Here is a 25009-nt window from a genome sequence, read left to right as displayed (position 1 = left end):
CCCTACCCAAAGAATGCCCCCACAGTGTCCTGGAGGTGAGGCCTGCCGGTGCTCAGCTGTTCCAGGTCCCCAGGCAGCTTTGAGGTCTGAGACACCAGCTCTGATCTGAGAGTGCAAAACCCAGCTGGGGTTCCCTGCTGCCCTGGGAGGAGGGAGGAGGCCCTGAACAGCTAGCTGCCTTCGTGGGAGACTCAATCTCTGCCCCGTTGGTGCCCGGTGTCTGGAGTCCACGTGTCCTTCACAGAGAGACTTCCAGCATCTCCTCCTTGAAGTCCACCCTGTCCTGCTCCTGGCTCTGCAGAAGCTCCCTGCTGCTGCCCTTGTCCTGATTGATCTTCCTGGGTGTCTTCAGAAATCTGGAATTCAGGCCCCAGCTGCAAATCAGCCCCTGCCCCAGCTGCAGAGGGCTTCCAGGCCACCCCACCCCACCCCAGTTCCACTCCCCCTGGCATCTTGGCCCCTAGGCCACTCACCTGAACAGGAGTTTCTGCCTGGGTTCCTTCTTAATGATGTTCAGATTATGGTAGGGGCACAAGGCATGCGACATCTTCTCATAGGTCACGTTCACCCGCTTCTGGAAGGAAAAGCAGCCCCACTTCACCCCTCAATCCCCACCCTGCTCCTTCCGGGCCTGGGAGGGAGCAGGTTGGACTGGACGGTTTCTTAAGCCCCTCAGCCCAGGGGTCTGTTAGGGAATATGAAAGTTCTCATGTGTTGGGAAGGAGAAAGGCAGGGGAAGGCCAGGGGGAGAAACAATGGGATGGTTCTGTCACCTAGTTGACTGAGACCCATGGGGCAGGAGTGAATTGCATGTTGCTTTTAAATGGCAAATGACACGAGTAGTAACAAATAAATATATAGTTAGTAGGAGAGACAGCATGGTGGGGTAGCATGAGGGCCTTGCCACCTAGCTGTGTGACTTTGACCAAGTCAGTTTTTCCTCTCTCTGGGGGGTGGACTGTGCAGAGTAGGGACAAAGAGGCTTGGCTTTGGTGTCAATTTAAGCCCCAGCTCCACCATTTGGCAGCTGTGTGACCTTGGATAAGTTTCTTTACCTCTCTGTACCTGTTGCCCCAGCTATAAAATGAAGATAAAAACATCAATCTCACAGATTTGTTGTGAGCATTAAATTAGCTAATCCATGAGAGCACTTAGCACAGTGCGTAACATGTGGTCTGTGCTCACTAAATGGAATTGCTGCTCTTGGGGCCTCAGTTTCCCTCCCTCCAGATAAGCACACCCAAACTTTAGTCATTTGCATCCTTCCAGCCACCAGCACTACCCAGAGGCCACAAAACAGGGTGGGGCCCAGAGCTACATGGTCTGGATTCAGTTCTCTGCTCTGCCACCTACTGGCTGCAAACACTGGGACAAGCTGATACGCCTCTCTGTGCCTCAGTTTCCCCATCTGAAAATATCTACCCCATGAGGTTGTTGTGAGGATTAAATGAGTTAATACAGGCAAAGCCCTCTGAGCAGTGCTTGGCAATCAAATGCTGTGCCATTTTAGGAGATACTATATATTGCAGATGATCATTATTGGTTTTTTGTTTGTTTTAATTTATTTAACTTATTTATTTATTTTTGACCGTGTTGGGTCTTTGTTGCTGCGCATGGGCTTTCTCTAATGGCGGCGACCGGGGGCTACTCTTCGCTGTGGTGCGTGGGGCTTCTCATTGTGGTGGCTTCTCTTGTTGCAGAGCACGGGCTCTAGGCACGAGGGCTTCAGTAGTTGCAGCATGCGGACTCAGTAGTTGTGGCTTGCGGGCTGTAGAGCACAGGCTCAGTAGTTGTGGTACATGGGCTTAGTTGCTCCACAGCAGGTGGGATCTTCCCGGACCAGGGCTCGAACCCGTGTCCCCTGCATTGGCAGGCGGATTCTCAACCACTGCGCCACCAGGGAAGCCTGATCATTATTGTTAATTGTTTTCTTTAAAGATTCTTTTTAACCTAAATGAATTTATTTATAGACTAGCACACTGGTTTTATATCACCACTGTCAATCATGAGATTGACAAAGTAGTTAAATTTTGTAATCCTAATGCTTACTAAAATAAATACTTAATTATTAGAATTTGGAGTAAACCACCTAAAATCCCCTGGCAGACACCCATTTAGGTATGGGCACTCCTCACGTTAGGAATGCTGGCCTCGGTCATCCCCAGGCCTTTCCAGCCCTGACAGCTGATGATCCTGCGGGGCCTGAGACCTGGGTTTCTGTCCCAGCTTTCTCCAGGGTACCAGCTTCCTCATCTGGCTTAACAGCAAATGATGCACAATTCATGTAAGCGTGCTTTGAAAGCCTCAAATGCTAAGCAAAGGTGGAATTAAGCAATTAGAAGGCAAGATTCTTGAGTTCCAGGGACAGTCCCCATCCTCAAGAAGTAACTGCCTGTCCCTCGGGATCTCCCAAAATAAAATGATCCCAACAACAGCCACTATGGAGAATATATGGAGGTTCCTTAAAAAACTAAAAATAGAATTACCATATGACCCAGCAATCCCACTACTGGGCATATACCCAGAGAAAACCATAATTCAAAAAGACACATGCACCCCAATGTTCATTGCAGCACAATTTACAATAGCCAGGTCATGGAAGCAACCTAAATGCCCATTGACAGAAGAATGGATAAAAAAGATGTGGTACATATATACAATGGAATATTACTCAGCCATAAAAAGGAACAAAATTGGGTCATTTATAGAAACGTGGATGAACCTAGAGACTGTCATACAGAGTGAAGTAAGTCAGAAAGGGAAAAACAAATATCGTATATTAACGCATATATGTGGAACCTAGAAAAATGGTACAGATGAACCAGTTTGCAAGGCTTCTGAGACACAGATGTAGAGAACAATCGTATGGACGCCAAGGGGGGAAAGCGAGGGTGGGGAGTGGGGGGATGAATTGGGAGATTGGGACTGACATATATACACTAATATGTATAAAACAGATAACTAATAAGAACCTGCTATATAAAAACTAAACTAATAAAATTTAAAAAAAAAAGAAAAAAAATTTTAAAAAAATGATCCCAACACTTCTGGGGCTGCTGGTGAAGCTCCCATCAGTTGAGGCCTGTCCCCTAGTGCTGAGGGGTCCACTGTGACCCCTGCCCTGTCATGTGTGTTGAGACCCTCCTGCCCACTGGCTGAGGTTCACCTTGTGGTTTCCCCAGAATCTGGCAAGCCCATTTGGATCCACAACTCAGAAGATCTTGGCATTATTGTCTTCCCACTTGATGTAGGGCTCGTACCTGGTGTCAGAGAGCAGCTGATACTTGTAATCCCACAGCAGCTGGCAGTCTGCAGTTGAGCACAGAGGGTGCAGACGGGGTGCCTTCATGGAGCTGTGAGGACAAGCATGAGAAAGGTGCTCTGGGGCTCTCGAAGCCGGGGCCCAGGCGTGCAGCGGGATGGTGAAGACGACGGTACTAACAGAAACAGCCACACGTGGGCCTCATTACTCGTCTCATTCAATCATCCTGACTCTAACAGGTGGAGACCTTTACCCCCAGGAAGGGATGAGGAAATGGGCTCAGAGTGGTATGGACATATCCCAGTCACCAGGCTCCTAAGGAGCAGGCAGAATGGGGAGCCTAACCCAGCTCTTCAGACACCAAAGCCAATGCCCTTCGCCCGGGGGCAGGTGGCAGGGGCACTGGCCAGTGGCTGGCGGCTGGAACCCTGTCTCCAGGTCCCTCTCTGCCCCTGGCCCAGTCACTCAACCTCCTGGATCTCTATTAAATGAGGATTGTAACATCCATCCTATCCAGCCAGCACCCTAGCAGGAGGTTCTGGAAAATCGAATGTGCTATCATGAAGGGCAAGTGGCAGAGGGAGCCTGGGCGCAAGCTCTTAAGTCCCACCTGGGCCACCTGGCTCCGGTATGGGCGGCAGGTTACCGGACTTCTTCTGAGCCATAGTTTCCTCGTGTTGGATTAAGTAACATAATCAACCAAAAGACCCTTAGCACAGTGCCTGGTACAGAGTAAATGCTCAAAGAATGTTAAGCATTATAATAAAATTAAATAATTGTGTTTCAGTGACTCCCAGTCACTTTCAACCCAGGAGCTAAGCTTCTGTCCCCTCTGTGGTGTCTTAGGATAAATGTAGTGGCCCCGCCATGACTAGAAAACACACTTTGGGAAGGCAGTCAGCTTATCTGTCAGTCCATCTGTTTACCTGTCTGTTAGTCAGTCCTTTAACAATGAATGTGGAGAAGTATATCACCTGATTAGAGCTCAGGCCCTAGAGCCAGACTGCCTGGATTCACACTTCAATTCTGCCACTTACTGCTGTGTGACCATAGGAAGGTCACTTAACCTCTCTGTGCCTCATTTTCCTTATCTGTAAAATGGGGCTAATAATAACACCAACCTCAGAGGGCTGTTGTGGGGTTAAATAAAAGCCTGAGAACCATGCCTGGCACATAGTAAACACTCAACTATTTAAAAATAAATAAAGTTTTTGGGCTTCCCTGGTGGTGCAGTGGATAAGAATCCACCTGCCAATGCAGGGGACACGGGTTCAATCCCTGGTCCGGGAAGATCCCACATGCCGCAGAGCAACTAAGCCCGTGAGCCACAACTACTGAGCCCGCGCTCTAAAGCCTGCAAGCCACAACTACTGAAGCCCACATGCCTAGAGCCTGTGCTCCACAACAAGAGAAGCCACTGCAATGAGAAGCCCGTGCACCACAACAAAGAGTAGCTCCCGCTCGCCACAACTAGAGAAAGCCTGCAAGCAGCAACAAAGACCCAAAGCAGCCAAAAATAAATTAATTTTAAAAAATTAATTATAAAAATAAATAAAGTTTTAAAGGGGGAGGGGGCATACTCTAGGCCAGTCTGACTGTCTGAACTATGACTGGTAAATCGTCCCTGGCCTGGACATAGGGTGGGCTTGGCGATCCCGGGCAGCACTTTCTGCCTGCTGTGACCAGACTGTGACCAGCACACAGGACAGTCACTCCACACACCACTGCCCAGCACAGACCCTCTCATTCCCCAGATCAAAATAACCCTCCTCCTTGTTACCCACCCCTCTCTGGGACTCAGCCTCAGCACACCTCCCTCCTGTGTGCCAGGGGAGAACAGCCTCCTACTCACCAATGATCCTGCCATCAGTGGGGGCCTGTGGCATCGCGGGGAAGGAGGAGACTCCCTCAGCCCTGCAGCTGAGCTCCACACAGTGAGATAAACTGAGGGACTCCTGCCTGCTGAGGGGCCAGCTGGCCAGGCCAGGGGCATCCACATGGCTCAAGGAGCTGGCAAGCCCCAGGGCTGGTGGCTGCTGCAGGAGGCCCCGATCCCCTCTGCAAGCAGAGGAGCACCATCGATTCTTTGGGCCCAGAGCCTCCCCCCACCCAGACCCCCTCAGTGACATGCCCGGGAGCCCGTGGGGCTGCACTCCTAGTGCTCTCCCCACACCCAGCCCCTGGTTAGAAGGTCAGGGAAGCACTGGAGTGTGTGGGTGAGGGCCAGACAGCCCAGGTGCTAACCCTAGCTCCCAGACAAGTAACTTAGTTTCTCAAACCTGCTCCCTCATCTGTAAAATTGTTCACAATGCCAAGAGGTGACAGAGCCAGGTCCAGAACCCAGGTGCCCTCTTCATCCACCCAATAACTATTGATGGAGAACCTTCAATGAGACAGGCATTGTTCTAAGAATGTTGGAGACACATCACTAAAGTGAAAAGAGCTTCTGCCCTCATGGAGCTTACATTCTAGTGGGGTAGGGAGGGGGAGGAAGACAGATGATTAAAATAAAAAAGGACATAGAAGTAGTATACAATATGGGGGGAAGGGATAAAGCACTACTGTACAAGGCAAATAGGGAATTCTGGGAAAGGCCTCACAGACATGATAACGTTTGAACAGACACCTGAGGAGGTAGACAAGTGAGCTAATGTGGACATGTAGAGAAGAGATTGCAAGGCAGAGGGAACAGTAAGTGCAAAGGCCCTGAGGCAGGAGTGTCTCTGGCTTGTTCAATGAGCAGGGAGGCTGGTGTGGCTGGAGAAGCATGAGCAAGAGGGAGAGCAGTGGGAGAGGACAGCTGAGGGCAGGGAGGTCGTTGTATGGACTGGGGCTTTGACGAGTGAGATGAGAGCCACTGGAAGATTTTGAGCAGAGAAGTGACGTGACCTGACTTATGAATCTCTGGCTGCTCTGTTGAGAATAGATCATAGGAGATCAAGGGCAGAAGCAAGGAGACCAGTGAGGAGGTTCTCCAGAGGAGGCAGGGGCTGGACCCTGGGCAGCACTACAGGTGTGTGAAGTGGTTGGATTCTGGGTAGATCTTGAAGGTAGAGCCAGCGGGAGTTGTTGACAGTTGGGATGAGGATGAGAGAGAAAGAAAGTAATCAAAAATGACATCCAGCGTTTTGGCCCGAGCAATTGGAAGGTTGCAGGAGTGAGTAAGGACTGGGAGTGACATGAACAGCCCTGTGTGCAGGTCCCTGGAGACCCTGAGGAGAGCAATTTCCATGGAGAGATCAGGAGGAGAAGAGAGGGATGCCACATAAACAACCCTCTGCTGGAGAGGAGAGCAGAGAAAGGGGGAGACGAGAGGCAAGGCCCCTCGGCTAGAGGACAGTCCCAGAGGGCAGGGGTGAGAGTTGGGGAGGCAGGGCAGGGGGAGATGGGGAGCTTGGCCCACACTGCTGCCTCTTTCATCATTTTGCCTGGAAGAAGCTCTGCCCTCTGATGAGGCCAATCTGGGGGAGGGTCTCAGAGGTCCAAAGAGAGCCTCCTCACCTTCCAGGCAGCAGGGGAAGGGCTGAGTGGGCACCCTCTGCCTGCAAGCCCTTCCGAAAAAGGGCCCACGTGCTACGGCTTGCCGCTGGGTCTTGATGTACTGGAGCAACTCATACAGAACGTCAGCTGCGGGTGGGGCGGGAGGGCAGGCTGCTGACCAGGTGACAGCTGGCATGTCCCGTCACAAGATTCTTGCTGATGGAGATGCTAGGCAGAGGCCGTAGGATGGAAATGGGGAGGGGAGAGGGAGGGAGCAGGACAGCTCCCCACCCCACCCCCTGCTCCCCCGGGTTTGCATCAGAGAAACCAGTGAGTGAGGCTGATCTGAACCCAGGGAGCGGAGTGGGAAGTCGTCTTTGGTGAGGATGCAAAGGGCTCGGCCGTTCATCTCAAAGTCCTGCTCCCTGGTGTGCTGCAGAGAATACTCCTGCTCAGCCAAGCGCAGCCAGCGCAGCTCGTCCTCGTTGCTCGAGAGCATGGGCTGGATGGGGTTGACGGAACCCCAAGGAGGTGCCCAGAGAGGAGGGCTTGGCTACGGGGTGCCTGTGACTCTCTGGCTCAAATCCCCTCACCTCACAGAGGAGACAGAGTTCAGCCTTCAGCATCCGACGAGGCACTTCCAGTCTGGTCGGGTGGTCCAGTGGCCAGACAGCCTCACAGGCTGTCTGCAGTCTGACTGCCCTTTGTTTCTCCACAGGCAGAACTACCTGGCTTGACTCTTGGGCTTGCAGTTTGCAAGCCGCAGGCCTGCGTGGGTGTTTGGCATCTGGAAAACGGGGCTGGTGGTCGAGAACAGTGGAGCGTGTAAAAGTGGCAGTATTTGGGTGGGCGGGCTGTGTTCATCCCTGCCCTTTCTCTTGAGTTCTCCCCCAACTTCCTTCTTCCCTTTCCATCTGAGCCTCTTCCTCCTGTCCGCACACCCCTCCCCCAAGAGAAGGGTCTCACTTATCCGACTGTTCAACAATCACTGATCTCAGCCTTTCTGCCAAAAGCTATGTTAGGCGCTGGGGTCAACGGGGAAGTTACAACTTTTGAAGTTGCAAGCTGGAGGGGCAAACAGTGACCTGGAGCCCTTTCAGAGACGAGGAGCCGGTTTACATGATTTGAAGGCTGGGCACCTGCCCTAAAGCTAGGGCGCCTGACATAGGACCGGGCACGTGACTGAGGGCCAAGCGGCCCCGCCCCCACCGTCCAGAATGGAGCCCGGGTCTCGCGGAGGTTGAACTCCCGGCTCGGCGTCTCTTCGCTCCACCGTGGCAGAGTGCCCAGAGCCCGAGGGGAGGGCGGCACGAGGCCCGGCCGCGCCCATGGCCAAACTGCCGCCGCGGGCTGGACTGACCCCGCCGGCTAAGCCCCGTCCGCCCCCCCCGGGCCGCGCGCCAGGTAAGTTGGCCCGGCCCCGGCGCCGCGTCCCCGGACCTCCCGGCGAGACCAACTTTTGAGGCACTGGGGTTCGCTTCGAGCCGCCCCTGCTCTTTAGGAAGAGCTGTGCGCAGCATCTTCGTCCAGGGGAACTTCGGTCCGTCACCTCGCCCCTGCCCTCCGCCCGGCTTGCTCGGGCCGGCTGGGGTGAGCAAGGGGCCGACTTGAGCGTCCTGACGGGACTCGGGGAGGGGGAGGCGCAGGGTCCGGGCCTGGAGTCGCAGCGCTCCTCATCCTGACTGCTGGGAATCGAGCGGGGGGCGGGGTTCGTCTGTTCTGGGTCCCGGGGCTGGACCCGCTGCGTTGGGACTCAGCCTCTCAGCCTCCTAACCTCCCCTCCCCGCCCCCCTTACAGTAGGTTCCAATAATATTTAATTGCATCTCGGGCTTAAAACTCATCCATAGTCTCGCAAGTCCCTTGATTCAGCCAAGTCCCTCCGTGCTCCTTCCTCTATTAGATAAAGTACCAGGGAGGAGGGGGCGGGGGAGGGGACTGGAGGGACCCCTGAAGCTCTGGCCTCGGCCGAAAAGGTCGGCTTCTGATGTTTTCATTTCCCTTGCTGAGCTGCTGCTTCTGGGTTAAATTCATTTTATTGCCTGTTCATTTTTTTTTAAACTTTATTTATTTTATTTTATTTTTATTTTTGGCTGCATTGGATCTTCGTTGCTGTGCACGGGTTTTCTCTAGTTGCGGGGAGCAGGGGCTACTCTTCGTTGCGGTGCACGGGCCTCTCATTGCAGTGGCCTCTCGTTGCAGAGCACGGGCTCTAGGTGCACGGGCTTCAGTAGTTGTGGCTCGCGAGCTCTAGAGCGCAGGCTCAGTAGTTGTGGCACACGGGCTTAGTTGCTCCACGGCATGTGGGATCTTCCGGGACCAGGGCTCAAACTCGTGTCCCCTGCATTGGCAGACGGATACTTAACCACTGCGCCACCACGGAAGCCCCGCCTGTTCATTTTTAAAGAAAGGCTGACAGAGTTACTCTAATAGATCAGGGGTCTGAGCTCAGAGTAGGTCAAAGGCACTCACAGGTAGGGAGGTGGATAAAAATAGGAGGGTTGGCAAGTACAGCCAGGACACCTGTGTTCATAGCATACTAATAAAGGCCAGAATCTCCTCATTTATCTCTGGTGGGAAATTCTGATGGTGTCACAGGATCAAACTCAAACCGCATCCAAAACAGGTGATTTACCCTGAGCACTGAGTGAAAGGAAGTATCTGTCCATGGTAGGAGTGGCTGGGCAGTTTTGAATGGTCGGATGAGAGGAGCTTGCCTAGAATGGAGCCAAAGATCTGCTCACGTGTTCCCGTGTGAAGATGCACATGGACATCAAACCTATACCGTTCCTATGAATGCTCAGTCTCATGTTTATTCTTCCAGACACACTCCCAGCATCATTTATTGGGAGCAGGAGCCGATGGGGTCCAGCGAGCTTCCCAGCATGAGACAAGCCCTTTCCTAGAGCTTCCAAATAGTTCTTTAAAAATCGTTACTCTGAGGTTTGTGAGTTGTATTTTCATTGTACTTCAAAGACTTCCTGTTTATCTCCAGGTCTCTGGTAGCAGCGTAGCATTTTGTTTGAACCCTTGGTTTGTCTTAAGGATACCCTGGTTTTGGAGGTTTTGATTAAAAAGTGCCTTGTACTACAGGGTTTCTTGATCTGCAGTTGGACTTCTGATTTTAAAATACCACATTCCAGTTAGTAGGAAGCAAAGATGTTATCTGTTTCTACAGAAGTTTTATGTAGTATTCTAGGAAATAGAGGCTTTGATTCTTCCCATCATCAGATGATTTGAGTCCACCTTCGTGACCAAACACTTTCACATTATACTGACTAGAAGGAATAATCACAGAGGAAAAAAGATGGGTTGGTGGTGGGATCTTTATTCTCATCTGCATTTGAATCTTTTGGAACCCAACTGAATGTATTTGTGTGGTTTGTACCATGCGTTTCTTTGTCTTCTCTTCATGAGTTCCCTCAAAGAGAACACTCTGGACCTCGAAGGCCACCTTTATTCACATAAAGGATTTTTCCATTTGGAGGTAAACATGTTGGGAGGTGAGGAGTTAATATTGTGTAGAATCAATGTCCCACATTTTCAGAAGGGCCTCAATCCAGAACAAAGAATGAGAAGAGGACTCTGATGGTACCAGCTCCACCAACTGGGAGAAAGTCTCTCTGCCAGTTGGGAAAGTCTTTGTATTTTTTAATCAGAGATATAACCAGAGGATCTGTATTTTATGCATTTTGAAGAGAAAAGAGGCTGAATTTGGCTTCTATATTTACTTTTTCCATGTTTCTCATATTAATATTTTTTTTAAAAACCAACAAAAACCCCTTTGGATCCCTGCAATAGCCCAAAGTCATACTGCCTTGGCAACAGTAGCTAGTCCACTGGAGTCTCCAAATATCAAGACAGAAAATTTTAAATGCACTTCCAGGGACTTCCCCGCCGGTCCAGTGGTTAAGACTCTGTGCTTCCACTACAGGGGGCACGGGTTCCATCCCTAGTCGGGAAACTAAGATCCCACATGCTGCATGGCTCGGCCAAAAAACAAAAACATAAAATGCACTTCCAATAAAATGTCACATTTTTAAAGACCATCCTATAGTGCATTAGAACTAACCTTCCGGGCTTCCCTCCTGGCACAGTGGTTAAGAATCCACCTGCTAAGGCAGGGGACACGGGTTCGAGCTCTGGCCTGGGAAGATCCCACATGCCGCGGAGCAGCTAAGCCCATGCACCACAACTACTGAGCCTGCTCTCTAGAGCCCGCGAGCCACAGCTCCTGAGCCCGTGTGCCACAACTACTGAAGCCTGTGCACCTAGAGCCCGTGCTTCACAACAAGAGAAGCCACAGCAATGAGAAGCCCATGCACCGCAACGAAGAGTAGCCCCTGCTCACCGAAACTAGAGAAAGCCTGCGCGCAGGAATGAAGACCCAATGCAACCAAAAATAAATTTAATTATTTAATTAATTAATTTAAAAAAAAAGAAGATCCTGTGGCTTGCCGGATCTTAGTTCTCCGACCAGGGATTGAACCGAGGCCCTTGGTGGTGAAAGCACCTAGTCTTAACCACTGGACCACCAGGGAATTCCCTAGTAACTAGTTTTTTTTTAAATTTTTTTTATTTTTTAAACATCTTTATTGAAGTATAATTGCTTTACAATGGTGTGTTAGTTTGTTAGTTTCTGCTTTATAACAAAGTGAATCAGTTATACATATACATATGTTCCCATATCTCTTCCCTCTTGCATCTCCCTCCCTCCCACCCTCCCCATCCCACCCCCCTAGGTGGTCACAAAGCACGGAGCTGATCTCCCTGTGCTATGCGGCTGCTTCCCACTAGCTATCTATTTTACATTTGGTAGTGTATATATCTCCATGACACTCTCTCACCCTGTCACATCTCACCCCTCTCCCTCCCCATAATTAACTAGTTTTTAAAGCTAATGAATTTCTTCTTTAACCCTACTTATCGCTTATCAGCAGTGTGTATAACGTGCTGCTTTCCCCCCACGCCCTCAGGCCGTGTCTCTCTCAGGGCTGATTGCAATTCCTACAAGATGCGTTCACTTTATTTTATTTTATTTTTTTAACTTTTTATTTTATATTGGGGTATAGCCAGTTAACACTGTTGTGATAATTTCAGATGCACAGCAAAGCGACTCAGCCATACATATACATGTGTCCATTCTCCCCCAAACTCCCCTCCCATCCAGGTTGCCACATAACATTGAGCAGAGTTCTGTGTGCTATACGTTAGGTCCTTGTTGGTTATCCATCTTAAATATAGCAGTGTGTACATGTCGATCCCAAACTCCCTGACTATCCCTTCCCCCCTGGTAACCATAAATTCGTTCTCTAAGTCTATGAGTCTATTTCTGTTTTGTAAATGAGTTCCTTTGTATCATTTCTTTTTAGATTCCACATATAAGGGATATCATGTGATATTTCTCTTTCTCTGTCTGACTTACTTCACTCAGTATGACAATCTCTAGGTCCATCCATGTTGCTGCAAATGGCATTATTTCATTCTTTTTAATGGCTGAGTAATATTTCATTATATGCATGTACTACATCTTCCTTTAACCATTCCTCTGTTGCATGGACATTTAGGTTGCTTCCATGTCTTGGCTATTGTAAACAGTGCTGCAGTGAACATTGGGGTGTATGTATCCTTTCGGACCATGTTTTTCTCTGGATATATGCCCAGGAGCGGGATTGCAGGGTCAGATGGTAGCTCTATTTTTAGTCTTTTAAGGCACCTCCATACTGTTCTCCATAGTGGCTGTACCAATTTACATTCCCACCAACAGTGCAAGAGGGTTCCCTTTTCTCCACACCCTCTCCAGCATTTATTGTTTGTGGAATTTTTGATGATAGCCATTTTGATTGGTGTGAGGTGATATCTCATTGTAGTTTTGATTTGCATTTCTCTAATAACTAGCGATGTTGAACATCTTTTCATGTGCCTCTTGGCCATCTATATATCTTCTTTGGAGAAATGTCTATTTAGGTTTTCTGCCCATTTTTTGATTGGGTTGTTTGTTTTGATGTTATTAAGCCTCATGAGCTGTTTGTAAATTTTGGAGACTAATCCCTTATTGGTCACATCATTTAAAAATATTTTCTCCCAATCTGTGTGTTGTCTTTTCATTTTGTTTATGGTTTCCTTTGCTGTGCAAAAGCTTTTGAGATTAATTAGGTCCCATTTGTTTATTTTTGTTTTTATTTCCATTATTCTCGGAGATGGACCGAAAAAGATATTCCTGTGATTTATGTCAGAGAGTGTTCTGCCTATGTTTTTCTCTAGGACTTTTATAGTGTCCAGTCTCACATTTAGGTCTTTAATCCATTTTGAGCGTATTTTTGTGTATGGTGTTAAAGAATGATCTAATTTCATTTTTTTACATGTAGCTGACCAGTTTCCCCAGCACCGTTTGTTGAAAAGACTGTCTTTCCACCATGGTATAGTCTTGCCTCCTTTGTTTTGTACAGATGCGTTCACTTTAAATCCACCCATTCGCCTGTCTTCTCTTCCAGGTAGCTATAGAGTCCACTGCCTGAAATGGGGACCCCAGGAACAGCTGTTCCCTGCACTACATCTACCCCTAGCAGCCCAGCGAGTACCTGAAGTCCTTGGTGGCCGTGGGGGAGATTTGCCAGGACTGTGACAGGTATGAGACTCCCCATCTCTGTGGGTTCCCGTGGCCCCTGACTGACTCTGGGCAGAAGAATGGAAATTAAGTCATTGCTGAGGCTCATGAGGGGACAGAATAAAGCCTGGCCCCAAACGTGTCATCTTCTCCACACCTAGAGAAACTGAGTTTATACCAAGCTCACACTGGGCACCAAAAAAATCCTTTCTTAACTTTCTTCTCTTATTGGCTGGCAGGACCACTGGATAGCGATTTTGGTTTCCCTTTTGTAAGGTTTCAGTATGTGCTTTGCTACGCAAAGTTTGGTGCATGGACCAGCAGTGTAAGGTTACCTAGGAACTTAGAACATCAGGCCCCACTTGAGAATTGGAATCAGCATCTCCAACGTAACACGATTCCCAGATGATTCGTGTGCACTTTGGAGTTGGAGAAGCACCAGTTTAGTGGGCACTGTTCTATCTGATCCTCACATTAACCCTTCTGTCATGGGTGTTGTTTACCAGCAGAGGAAAACCATGCAGGGAGGTAAAGTGCCCTGTCGCACAGCCAGAAGCAGGATTTAAACCCAGATCCAGCTCATTCCACAGCATAAGCTCGTAATCATGGATTTCACTGACCTTAAAAGCTATTGGTAACTTTAGCAGAGGGTGTGTGTCTGCCCATGTGCATGTGTGTTTGTATGTGTGCATATAGAAAACACGATTTTGAGATCAGATGAGATCAGATCAGTATTATATTTATTTTTACTTGGTGGAAAACATTGACCTTTCCCACCAAGAGAATTCCCTGTAAGAAATGATTTACATAAGTCACATCAAACTGGATTTATTCTGCCTTTCCAGTATTTCCAGACTGAGGTGATATTGTGCACATGTTTGATCCAGAAGGCTCTTTGAGGGAGAACTAGCGTAAATATAAATATGAGTAAATCTCAGTTGACTGCCTGGCATGATGGTAAAAGAGGGCTAGTTAGTAATGAGCAGCAACTAACTGACCTGTTAAACCAGGAAAATAAAGAAAGTGACTCTGTCCTCCGGTTTCAGAGAGATTTCATGGGATAGCCTGATTTCTGTTCTTTCTAGTCTCATAATTGGTGATAATCGTATTAAAAACTTGATACCCCAGCACCATAGGGAGTGACACAACCTAGTGATCAGAAGGTGCAGAGAAGCCAACAGGACAGGTAATAGGAAAGTTTCCATCAGTGTCCTTCCCGCTTGCTAGTCTCTGGATTCGGCTTGGTCATCGCCAGTAACTCAAATGGGTTTGAAGCCAGTCAGGGATGAATGAACAGGTCCAATCAAATCAGACAGCTCTAAACACTAGGCTCCTGCTGACATTTCCCCTCTTACACATTTGGAATAAAGGGCAATAATAACATTTTGTGTGTGTGTGTGTGTGGCCATGCCACGCAGCTTGTGGGATCTTAGTTCTCTGACCAGGGATTGAACCCGTGCCCTCAGCAGTGAAAGCGTGGAGTCCTAACCACTGGACTGCCAGGGAATTCCCAATAATAGCATTTTAAATTATCTTGTTGAAGTAATACTTATACTTGCGATATTGTCTGTGAAGACAATTGGAACCTCAGCTCTGATTTCTTCAGGCCCCAATTCGGGGAGGATTCTTAGAGAGGCTCATGTCATGGAGATTTCTGCCAAGGAGGGAAAAGATGGACAGATTGCATCCCCACTGTCAGAAACTCCTCCAAATGTCCCCAAGACACCAACACAGTAATTCTCTCCTTCTGTCTATAACACACACAATTTATTGAGGGGACAGTCCTTTCCCTGATGTATATCCCTGGCAGCTTTGTCATAAATTAACTGACCTCATATGTGTGGTTTTTTCCTGGGCTCTCTGTTCTATTTCTCTGGCCCATGTGCTTCTTTTTGTGCCATTTCTACACTGTTTGGTTACTGTAGCTTTGTAATATGGTTTCAAGTCAGTGAGTGAGTTTCCTCCAGCTGCTGTTCTCCTTTCTCAGGATCCCCTTGGCTGTTCGGGGTCCTTTGTGGTTCCATACAAATGTCAGGATTGTTTGTTCAGCCTCTGTGAAAAATTCCATTGGAATTTTGATAGGAATTGCATTGAATGTGCACACTGTTTTGGGTAGAATGGACATTTTAGCACTACTAATTCTTTCCATTCATGAGCACAGGATATCTTTCCATTTATTTGCGCCTTCAGTTTCTTCATCGAATGTCTTAAGGTTTTCAGTCTGCAGCTCTTTCATGTCTTGGGTTAAATTTATTCCTAAGTAGTTGATTCTTTTGATGTTATTGTAAATGGGATTGTTTTCCTGATTTCTCTCTCTGATGGTTCATTATTAGTGTAGAAAAACACAACTGATTTTTGTGTATTGATTTTGTATCCTGCAGCTTTACTGAATTCATTTATTGGTTCTAACAGTTTGTTGGTGATTTAATACAGAAAACTGGAATTAGAAATCCCACTGTTTCTACCACATCCAGGTCATCCACAACACCCAAGACATAGTGGCTACTAATATAATCTTCCCACAGTGTCCCTTAAAAACATGTGAAGTCCTACGTGGGTGAATTGCATCATCATTTTGGGTGAGCAGGATCTGGGTAGGGCTTGGCCTCTATAGCAAAGGTTGTTGTCTTCTCTACATTTCTATCCTTTTATTGACATGATTGTTTTGAAAAGTAATTTATTTACCAGTAATTTCAAATGTATAGAAAATTTAAAATAGCAGTACAAAGTACTCACATTTGCCACTGTACACAAAACACTTCAATGTCCCAAAATAGGGACACTATTCCAGGGAACCAGCACGAAACCTCCACATGAGGAAAATATTATGGTTTCCACATTATGATCCAATCCACAGGCCCACTTCAACTTTCACCAGCTGCCCCAACTCTAGGGAAATGTCTCTTTTCATTCTGATCCTGTTTTGTTCTTCTAAAACCATGAGTGATACTTTCCCTCATTATCACAACCTTGATGGATTGAAAGTGCACAGGATGAGTAAGATCTGGGTGACCTTTTCTGTATTGTAACGTGTATCAGTACTTCATTCATTTTTTATTGTGATTAAATGTACATAACATTTACCATTTAAACCATTTTAAGTACACAGTTCTATGGCATTAACCACACTCATATTGTTGTACAAATGTCCTCACCATCCACGTTCAGATCTTTTCCATTTTCACCAGTGAAACTCTGTAGCCGTTAAACACTATTTCCCCTCAGCAACTGCATTCTACTTTCTGCCTTTGAATTTGACTTCTCTGGATACCTAATATAAGTGGAATCATATCATTTTTGTTCTTTTGTGACAGGGTTATTTCACTTATCATAATGGATCAAGGTTAATATATGTTGTAGCACGTGTCAGAATTTCCTTAGTTTGTAAGGCTCAATTTTCAATGCTTTTTGTGTATACCACATTTAGTTTATCCATTCATCCATTGACACTTGGGTCGCTTCCACCTTTTGCTATTGTGATTAATATTGCTATGAAGATGAGTGTACCCGTATCTGTTCCAGTCCCTGCTTTCAATCTTTTGGGTATACCGTGATATGGAATTGATGGATCATATGTTAATCCTATGTTGAAGTTTTTGAGGAACTGCCATACTGTTTTCAACAGAGGCTACATTATTTCACTTGATTCCTTTTAAGGCAGAATAATATGGATCAACCTCCATGTCACTTATCCATTTACCCATTGGTGGACATTAGCATTGTTTCTACCTTTTGGCTATCGTGAACAGTACTGCTGTCAATAGATGTGTACACCTGTTTTCAATTCTTTGGGTTCTATATCTAGGGGTGGAGTTGTTGAACCATAGATAATTGTATATTCATAGAGTAGACAGAGGTTGCACCATTTTCCATTTCCACAATAAGGTTTAAAAGTTCCAGTGTCTCTGCATTGTTGCCAACATTTGTTATTTTTAATTTTCTTGATTATACCCATTTTAGCATGTGTGAAGGCATTATTATTGCATTGTGGTTTTAAGTTGCATTTCCATCATATCTTTTCAGCTGCTTGTTGACCATCTGCATGTCTTGTTTGGGGAAGGGTCTATTTAAGTCCTTTGTCCACATTTAAAATTGGGTTATTTGTCTTTGTTGATGAGTTGTAAATGTTCTTGATACACACTGGATAAAGACTCATCAGATATAAATATAATGTGAAATTATTTTCTTCTGTTCTGTGGGCTGTCATGTCACTTTCTAAATTGCATTTTTTTGATGCACAAAGGTTTTTAATTTAAGGAAATCTAATTTTTTTCTTTTGGTTGCTGGTTATGAAGGTTTATCCCTATGTTTTATTAGAGATTTTACACAGTCGTCCCTCAGTATCCATGAGGGATTGGTTCCAGGACACCCCACAGATACCAAAATCCATGGACGCTCAAATCTCTTATATAAAATGATATAGTATTTGCAAATAACCTAGGTACATCTTCCTGTATACTTCAAATCATTCCTAGATTGTGTATAAGAACTAATGCAATATAAATGCTATATAAATGTTGTAAAAACAATGTGAATGTTATGTAAATAGTTGCTGGAATGTGGTAAATTCAAGTTTTTCCTTTTGAAACTTTTTGGCATTTTTTTCTAATAGTTTTTGATCTGGCATTGGTTGAATCCATTGATGTGGAACCCGTGGATTCAAGGGGCTGAGTAAAATTTTACTTTTTACATTTAAGCCTTTTATGTATTTTGAGATGCTTTGTGTATGTGGTATGAGGTAAGGGTCCAATTTCATTCCTCTGCATGTGGTTAGCCAGTCACCTAGCACCATTTGTTGAAAACACCATTTCCCCCCATTTTAATGCTGTTGACTGTAGTCTGAAATCCGTTCATTGTAGATGAATGCGTTTATTTCTAGGATCTCCATTCAGTTGCATTCATCTGTATGTATATCTTCATGCCAGTATCACAGTGTTTTATTTAATGTTGCTGTGTGCTGTGTTGATTTTCTTTCTAAAAATTGTTTTAGCTCTTTAGGTTCTCTTGAAATTCCACATTTCAGGGTGTCATATTCTGCTCCCTTTCACATGGATGTACCCCAGTTTGCTTATGCATCATCTACTGAAGACATCCTAATTCCTGTAAGGTTTAGACATTATGAGTAAAGGTTCTGTGCGTAATAGCATCCTTGTTTTTGTTTGGATACAGTTTTCCAAAGCAGTTGTGTGAATACTGGAGGCATGATGGATGGATCTCAAGGTGTGAGACCTGTTTGGCTTTGGAAAATACTGCCAGCCTGTATCTCAAGAGGCCGTCTATGTGTTCCATCAGCAATGAGGAAGAGTTGCTGTTGTTCCCCATCCTCCAGTAATCGGTATTGTCATTTTGGGAGGAGGTTAGCAGCTCTAATAGGTGTGTGGTGCTGTCTTCTTGTTTTATTTATTTATTTATTTATTTATTTTTGGCTGTGTTGGGTTTTTGTTGCTGCGCGGGCTTTCTCTCTAGTTGCGGCGAGCAGGGACTACTCTTCGTTGCGGTTCGTGGGCTTCTCATTGCAGTAGCTTCTCTTGTTGAAGAGCACGGGCTCTAGGCACACGGGCTTCAGTAGTTGTGGCACGCGGGCTCTAGAGCGCAGGCTCAGTAGTTGTGGCTCACCGGCTTAGTTGCTCCGCAGCATGTGGGATCTTCCCGGACCAGGGCTCAAACCCATGTCCCCTGCATTGGCAGGTGGGTTCTTAACCACTGCGCCACCTGGGAAGTCCCTGTCTTGTTGTTTTAATTTGTAATTCCCTAATGATATACGACATTGATCATATTTTTGTCCACTTATTTATCATCTGTATATCTTCTTTGGTCAGGTTTCAGATCTTTACCCATCTGTAATGAAGGTGTTTGCTTTATAGTTGTACAAATTCTTTATCAGATATGCATTTTGCAAATATTTTTTCTCCCAATTTGTGGCTTGTCTTTTGGTTTTCTGAGGGTTTAAAGTTTTAAATTTTTAAAGTCCATGTTCAAAATTGTATTTCTTTTGTGGATAGGCTTTTGAGGTTTTGTGTTAAAATTCACCAAGCCCAAGGTGATGTAGATTTCCTTCTATGCTTTCATCTACAATTTTTATAGTTTTGCATTTTAAATTTGTCTATGGACAATTTTGAGTGAATGTTGGTGTAAGTTGTAAAGTTTGTGTCTACAGTCTTTTGATTGCATATGGTTTCCAATTAACTATTCTATAACTGTTTTTGGAGAAGTCATGGGGTATGTGGCTCCATTTCAGTTTGAATTTCCAAATTTAGTGGTTTCTGCAGGCTTGCCAGCTGGGAGCATGGGCTTCACGGAACTGAGAGGTTGCGGCCTGCACTTCCCAGCTGGCCAGGAGGTGGCACCAAGCCTGCCTCTCTGACCCTTGAGGTGCATACGTATTCCCTCCCTCCTGTCACAGCCCAGGGTCTGAGTGTCCCCTCCCTCCTGTCACAGCCCATTGCCTTTCGACAATGTTGAAGGTGACCTGAAAGTCCAGAAATCCCCTTACCCTCTGTGTCTGGGAAACTGCTTCCCTTAAACACCCTTCCCCGCAAAGGCTCTGCTGAGGCTCAGGATCCCCCCTTTCCTGACCAGGCCACACAGACCCAGTCCCTCCCCCGGCTCATCAGCCAGGAAATGACGCGCGCCTTCCCAGGATCAGTCAGAACAACAGCTAGTGACCCACTCATTCCCCTCCTCCCCGGCCCAAACCATAGCCACTGCCCTCCACCTTGGGCAGAAGCCCCACTCAGGGCATCTCCCCAGTCGAGGCCTCTGATCCACGTGCCATCAGACCACTTTTCATGCCAGCCCCACACCCAGGCCTTTATACTTGTGTTTACACCTCTCCATGGAGAAGCCTCCTTTACCCCAACTATCCAGATGTTTACAGACCTTGTCTCTTTTCCTCGAGCTTTTCAGTCTCAGAATTACCTGACTGTCACCACTCACAGTCCCTGCAGAGCCCAGAGATTTCTCCTTGAAGGAAAGGTTCTGGAGAAATCAGAGGGATAAATAAAGATGCCCAAGAGGGTGAAGAGTAAGTGTTTTCTGGTTAGAATTTTAAAGTCCTCCAACTAATAGATCATTTGCTTTCTAATAACATGTTGTTCCTGAATTTTGATGGGGGAAATTCTTTATCTCATAAATATGCCAAGTAGGAAGTCCATTTAAAAAAATGTTATTGAGGTAACTCTGAGGGTTTGCAAAGAATGAGGACACAACGTCCTTTGTTCAGACACTGGCTGAGAGCTTCCCGCCAGGGGCCTCAGCCCCTCGGAGGGCGGGGCGGCCACGACCCTCCTCCCACAGGTGGGCCTCCTCAAGTGCATCCTGCACACGGGCCCAGTGCCATCACAGAATCCTGGATTGGCCAATGGCAGGCAGCTGGCTAGAGATGCGGACAAGAGAAAACTGCCCAACAGCCTGGGACCACCCTGTGGCATGGCCTCAGGACCCTGGTCCAGCCCAACAGCACCTCTGTGGAGCCACACACCAGGCCAAGAGCTCTTCTGGTCTGGGATAAGGCAGGAAACCGTGAGTTGAAAGGAGAAGGAGATCGCCTCATCCACCAGAGGGCAGACAGCAGAAACAAGAAGAACTACAGTTCTGCAGCCTGGGGAAGGAAAACCACATTCACAGAAAGATAGACAAAATGAAAAGGCAGAGGACTTTGTACCAGATGAAGGAACAAGATAAAACCCCAGAAAAATAACTAAATGAAGTGGAGCTAGGCAACCTTACAGAAAAAGAATTCAGAATAACAATAGTGAAGATGATCCAGGACCTTGGAAAAAGAATGGAGGCAAAGATCGACAAGATGCAAGAAATGTTTAACAAAGTCCTAGAAGAATTAAAGAACAAACACCTAGAAGAATTAAAGAACAAACAAACAGAGATGAACAATACAATAACTGAAATGAAAAATACACTAGAAGGAATCAATAGCAGAATAACTGAGGCAGAAGAACGGATAAGTGACCTGGAAGACAGAATGGTGGAATTCACTGCCATGGAACAGAAAGAAAAACGAATGAAAAGAAATGAAAGACAGCCTAAGAGACCTCTGGGACAACATTAAACGCAACAACATTCACATTATAGGGGTCCCAGAAGGAGAAGAGAGAGAGAAAGGACCCAAGAAAATATTTGAAGAGATTATAGTCGAAAAATTCCCTAACATGGGAAAGGAAATAGCCACCCAAGTCCAGGAAGTGCAGAGAGTCCCAGGCAGGAGAAACCCAAGGAGAAACACTCCGAGACACATAGTAATCAAAGTGGCAAAAATTAAAGACAAAGAAAAATTATTGAAAGCAACAAGGGAAAATCGACAAATAACATACAAGGGAACTCCCATAACGTTAATAGCTGATTTCTCAGCAGAAACTCTGCAAGCCAGAAGGGAGTGGCATGATATATTTAAAGTGATGAAAGGGAAGAACCTACAACCAAGATTACTCTACCCAGCAAGGATCTCATTCAGATTCTACAGAGAAATCAAAAGCTTTACAGACAAGCAAAAGCTAAGAGAATTCAGCACCACCAAACCAGCTCTACAACAAATGCTAAAGGAACTTCTGTAAGTGGGAAACACAAGAGAAGAAAAGGACCTACAAAAACAAACCCATAACAATTAAGAAAATGGTAATAGGAACACACATATCAATAATTACCTTAAATGTGAATGGATTAAATGCTCCAACCAAAAGACACAGGCTTGCTGAATGGATACAAAAACAAGACCCATGTATATGCTGTCTACAAGAGACCCACTTCAGACCTAGGGACACATACAGACTGAAAGTGAGGGGATGGAAAAAGATATTCCATGCAAATGGAAATCAGAAGAAAGCTGGAGTAGCAATACTCATATCAGATAAAATAGACTTTAAAATAAAGAATGTTACAAGAGACAAGGAAGGACACTACATAATGATCAAGGGATCAATCCAAGAAGAAGATATAACAATTATAACTATATATGCACCCAACATAGGAGCACCTCAGTACATAAGGCAACTGCTAACAGCTATAAAAGAGGAAATCGACAGTAACACAATAATAGTGGGGGACTTTAACACCTCACTTACACCAATGGACAGATCATCCAGACAGAAAATTAATAAGGAAACACAAGCTTTAAATGACACAATAGACGAGATATATTTTATTGATTTAATTGATTTATAGGACATTCCATCCAAAAATAGCAGATTACACTTTCTTCTCAAGTGTGCACGGAACATTCTCCAGGATAGATCACATCTTGGGTTACAAATCAAGCCTCAGTAAATTTAAGAAGATTGAAATCATATCAAGCATCTTTTCTGACCACAATGCTATGAGATTAGAAATAAATTACAGGGAAAAAAAAGTTAAAAACACAAACACATGGAGGCTAAACTATATGTTACTAAATAACCAAGAGATCACTGAAGAAATCAAAGAGGAAATCAATAAATACCTAGAGACAAATGACAATGAAAACACAACGATTCAAAATCTGTGGGATGCAGCAAAAGCAGTTCTAAGAGGGAAATTTATAGCAATACAAGCCTACCTCAAGAAACAAGAAAAATCTCAAATAAACAATCTAACCTTACACCTAAAGGAACTAGAGAAAGAAGAACAAACAAAACCCAAAGTTAGCAGAAGGAAAGAAATCATAAAGATCAGAGCAGAAATAAATGAAATAGAAACAAAGAAAACAATAGCAAAGATCAATAAAACTGAAAGCTGGTTCTTTGAGAAGATAAACAAAATTGATAAACCTTTAGCCAGACTCATCAAAAAAAAGAGGGAGAGGACTCAAATCAATAAAATTAGAAATGAAAAAGGAGAGGTTACAACAGTCACCGCAGAAATACAAAGCATCATAAGAGACTACTAGAAGCAACTCTATGGCAATAAAATGGACAACCTGGTAGAAATGGACAAATTGTAAGAAAGGTATAACCTTCCAAGACTGAACCAGGAAGAAATAGAAAATATGAACAGACCAATCACAAGTAATGAAATTGAAACTGTGATTAACAATCTTCCAACAAACAAAAGTCCAGGACCAGACGGCGTCACAGGTGAAGTCTATCAAACATTTAGAGAAGAGCTAACACCCATCCTTCTCAAACTCTTCCAAAAAACTGCAGAGGAAGGAACCCTCCCAAACTCATTCTATGAGGCCACCATCACCCTGATACCAAAACCAGACAAAGATACTACAAAAAAAGAAAATTACAGACCAATATCACTGATGAATATAGATGCAAAAATACTCAACAAAATACTAGCAAATAGAATCCAACAACACATTAAAAGGATCATACACCATGATCAAGTGGGATTTATCCCAGGGGTGCAAGGATTCTACAATATATGCAAATCAATCAATGTGATACTCCATGTCAACAAATTGAAGAAGAAAAACCATATGATCATCTCAATAGATGCAGAAAAAGCTTCTGACAAAATTCAACACCCATTTATGATAAAAACTCACCAGAAAGTGGGCATAGAGGGAACCTACCTCAACATAATAAAGACCATATGTGACAAACCCACAGCAAATATCATTCTCAATGGTGAAAAACTGAAAGCATTTCCTCTAAGATCAGGAACAAGACAAGGATGTCCACTTTTGCCACTGTTATTCAACATGGTTTTGGAAGTCCTAGCCATGGCAATCAGAGAAGAAAAAGAAATAAAAGGAATACAAATTGGAAAAGAAGAAGTAAAACTGTCACTGTTTGCAGATGACATGATACTATACATAGAGAATCCTAAAGATGCCAACAGAAGACTTCTAGAGCTAATCAATGAATATGGTAAAGTTGCAGGATACAAAATTAATGCACAGAAATCTCTTGCATTCCCATATACTAACAATGAAAGATCAGAAAGAGAAATTAAGGAAACAATCCCATTCACCATTGCAGCAAAAAGAATAAAATACCTAGGAATAAACCTACCTAGGGAGGTAAAAGACCTGTATGCAGAAAACTATAAGACACTGATGAAAGAAATCAAAGATGACAAAAACAGATGGAGAGATATAACTTGTTCTTGGATTGGAAGAATCAATATTGTGAAAATGACTATACTACCCAAAGCAATCTACAGATTCAATGCAATCCCTATCAAATTACCAGTGGCATTTTTTAACATATTACTTTTATTGATATTAGTATAGTATTTTTTTATAAATTTATTTTTATTTATTATTTTTGGCTGTGTTGGGTCTTCGTTGCTGCACGCAGTCTTTCTCTAGTTGCAGCGAGCAGGGACTACTCTTCATTGCAGTGTGTGGGCTTCTCTTGTTGCTGAGCACAGGCTCTAGAGCGCATGGGCTTCAGTAGATGTGGCGCATGGGCTCAGTAGTTGTGGCTCGTGGGCTCTAGAACACAAGCTCAGTAGTTGTGGTGCACAGGCTTAGGTGCTCCGCGGCATGTGGGATCTTCCCAGAGCAGGGCTCGAACCCATGTCCCCTGCATTGGCCAGCAGATTCTTAACCACTGCGCCACCAGGAAAGCCCACCAGTGGCATTTTTTACAGAACTAGAACAAAAAATCTTAAAATTTGTATGGAGACACAAAAGACCCCGAATAGCCAAAGCAGTCTTGAGGGAAAAAAACGGAGCTGGAGGAATCAGACTCCCTGACTTCAGGCTATACTATAAAACTAC

At 45.2% G+C, this 25009-nt stretch overlaps 1 protein-coding gene and 1 long non-coding RNA gene across 2 annotated transcripts in view; one reads left to right on the top strand and one right to left on the bottom strand.

Moving 5' to 3' along the window:
* Positions 1 to 238: 238 nt before the first annotated feature.
* Positions 239 to 7151, bottom strand: ETV7 (ETS variant transcription factor 7). Its single transcript, XM_059940570.1, is given in 6 exon segments — positions 239 to 356; positions 474 to 574; positions 3167 to 3309; positions 5115 to 5320; positions 6691 to 6913; positions 7094 to 7151. Coding segments are annotated over 6 exon segments (849 nt in total).
* An 819-nt stretch (positions 7152 to 7970) lies between these two features.
* LOC132374012 (uncharacterized) overlaps positions 7971 to 25009 on the top strand; it is a 43858-nt gene continuing 26819 nt past the window's right edge. Inside the window, exons 1-2 of the long non-coding RNA XR_009505574.1 lie at positions 7971 to 8146; positions 13235 to 13368. This is a non-coding gene — a long non-coding RNA (uncharacterized LOC132374012). The remainder of the gene's footprint in view (positions 8147 to 13234; positions 13369 to 25009) is intronic.

This window comes from Balaenoptera ricei, chromosome 11, assembly GCF_028023285.1.
Source record: "Balaenoptera ricei isolate mBalRic1 chromosome 11, mBalRic1.hap2, whole genome shotgun sequence".
Classification (NCBI taxonomy): Eukaryota; Metazoa; Chordata; class Mammalia; order Artiodactyla; family Balaenopteridae; genus Balaenoptera; species Balaenoptera ricei.
The sequence above is the reverse complement of the archived record's forward strand: the minus strand, read 5'-3'. Positions and strand labels throughout refer to the sequence as shown.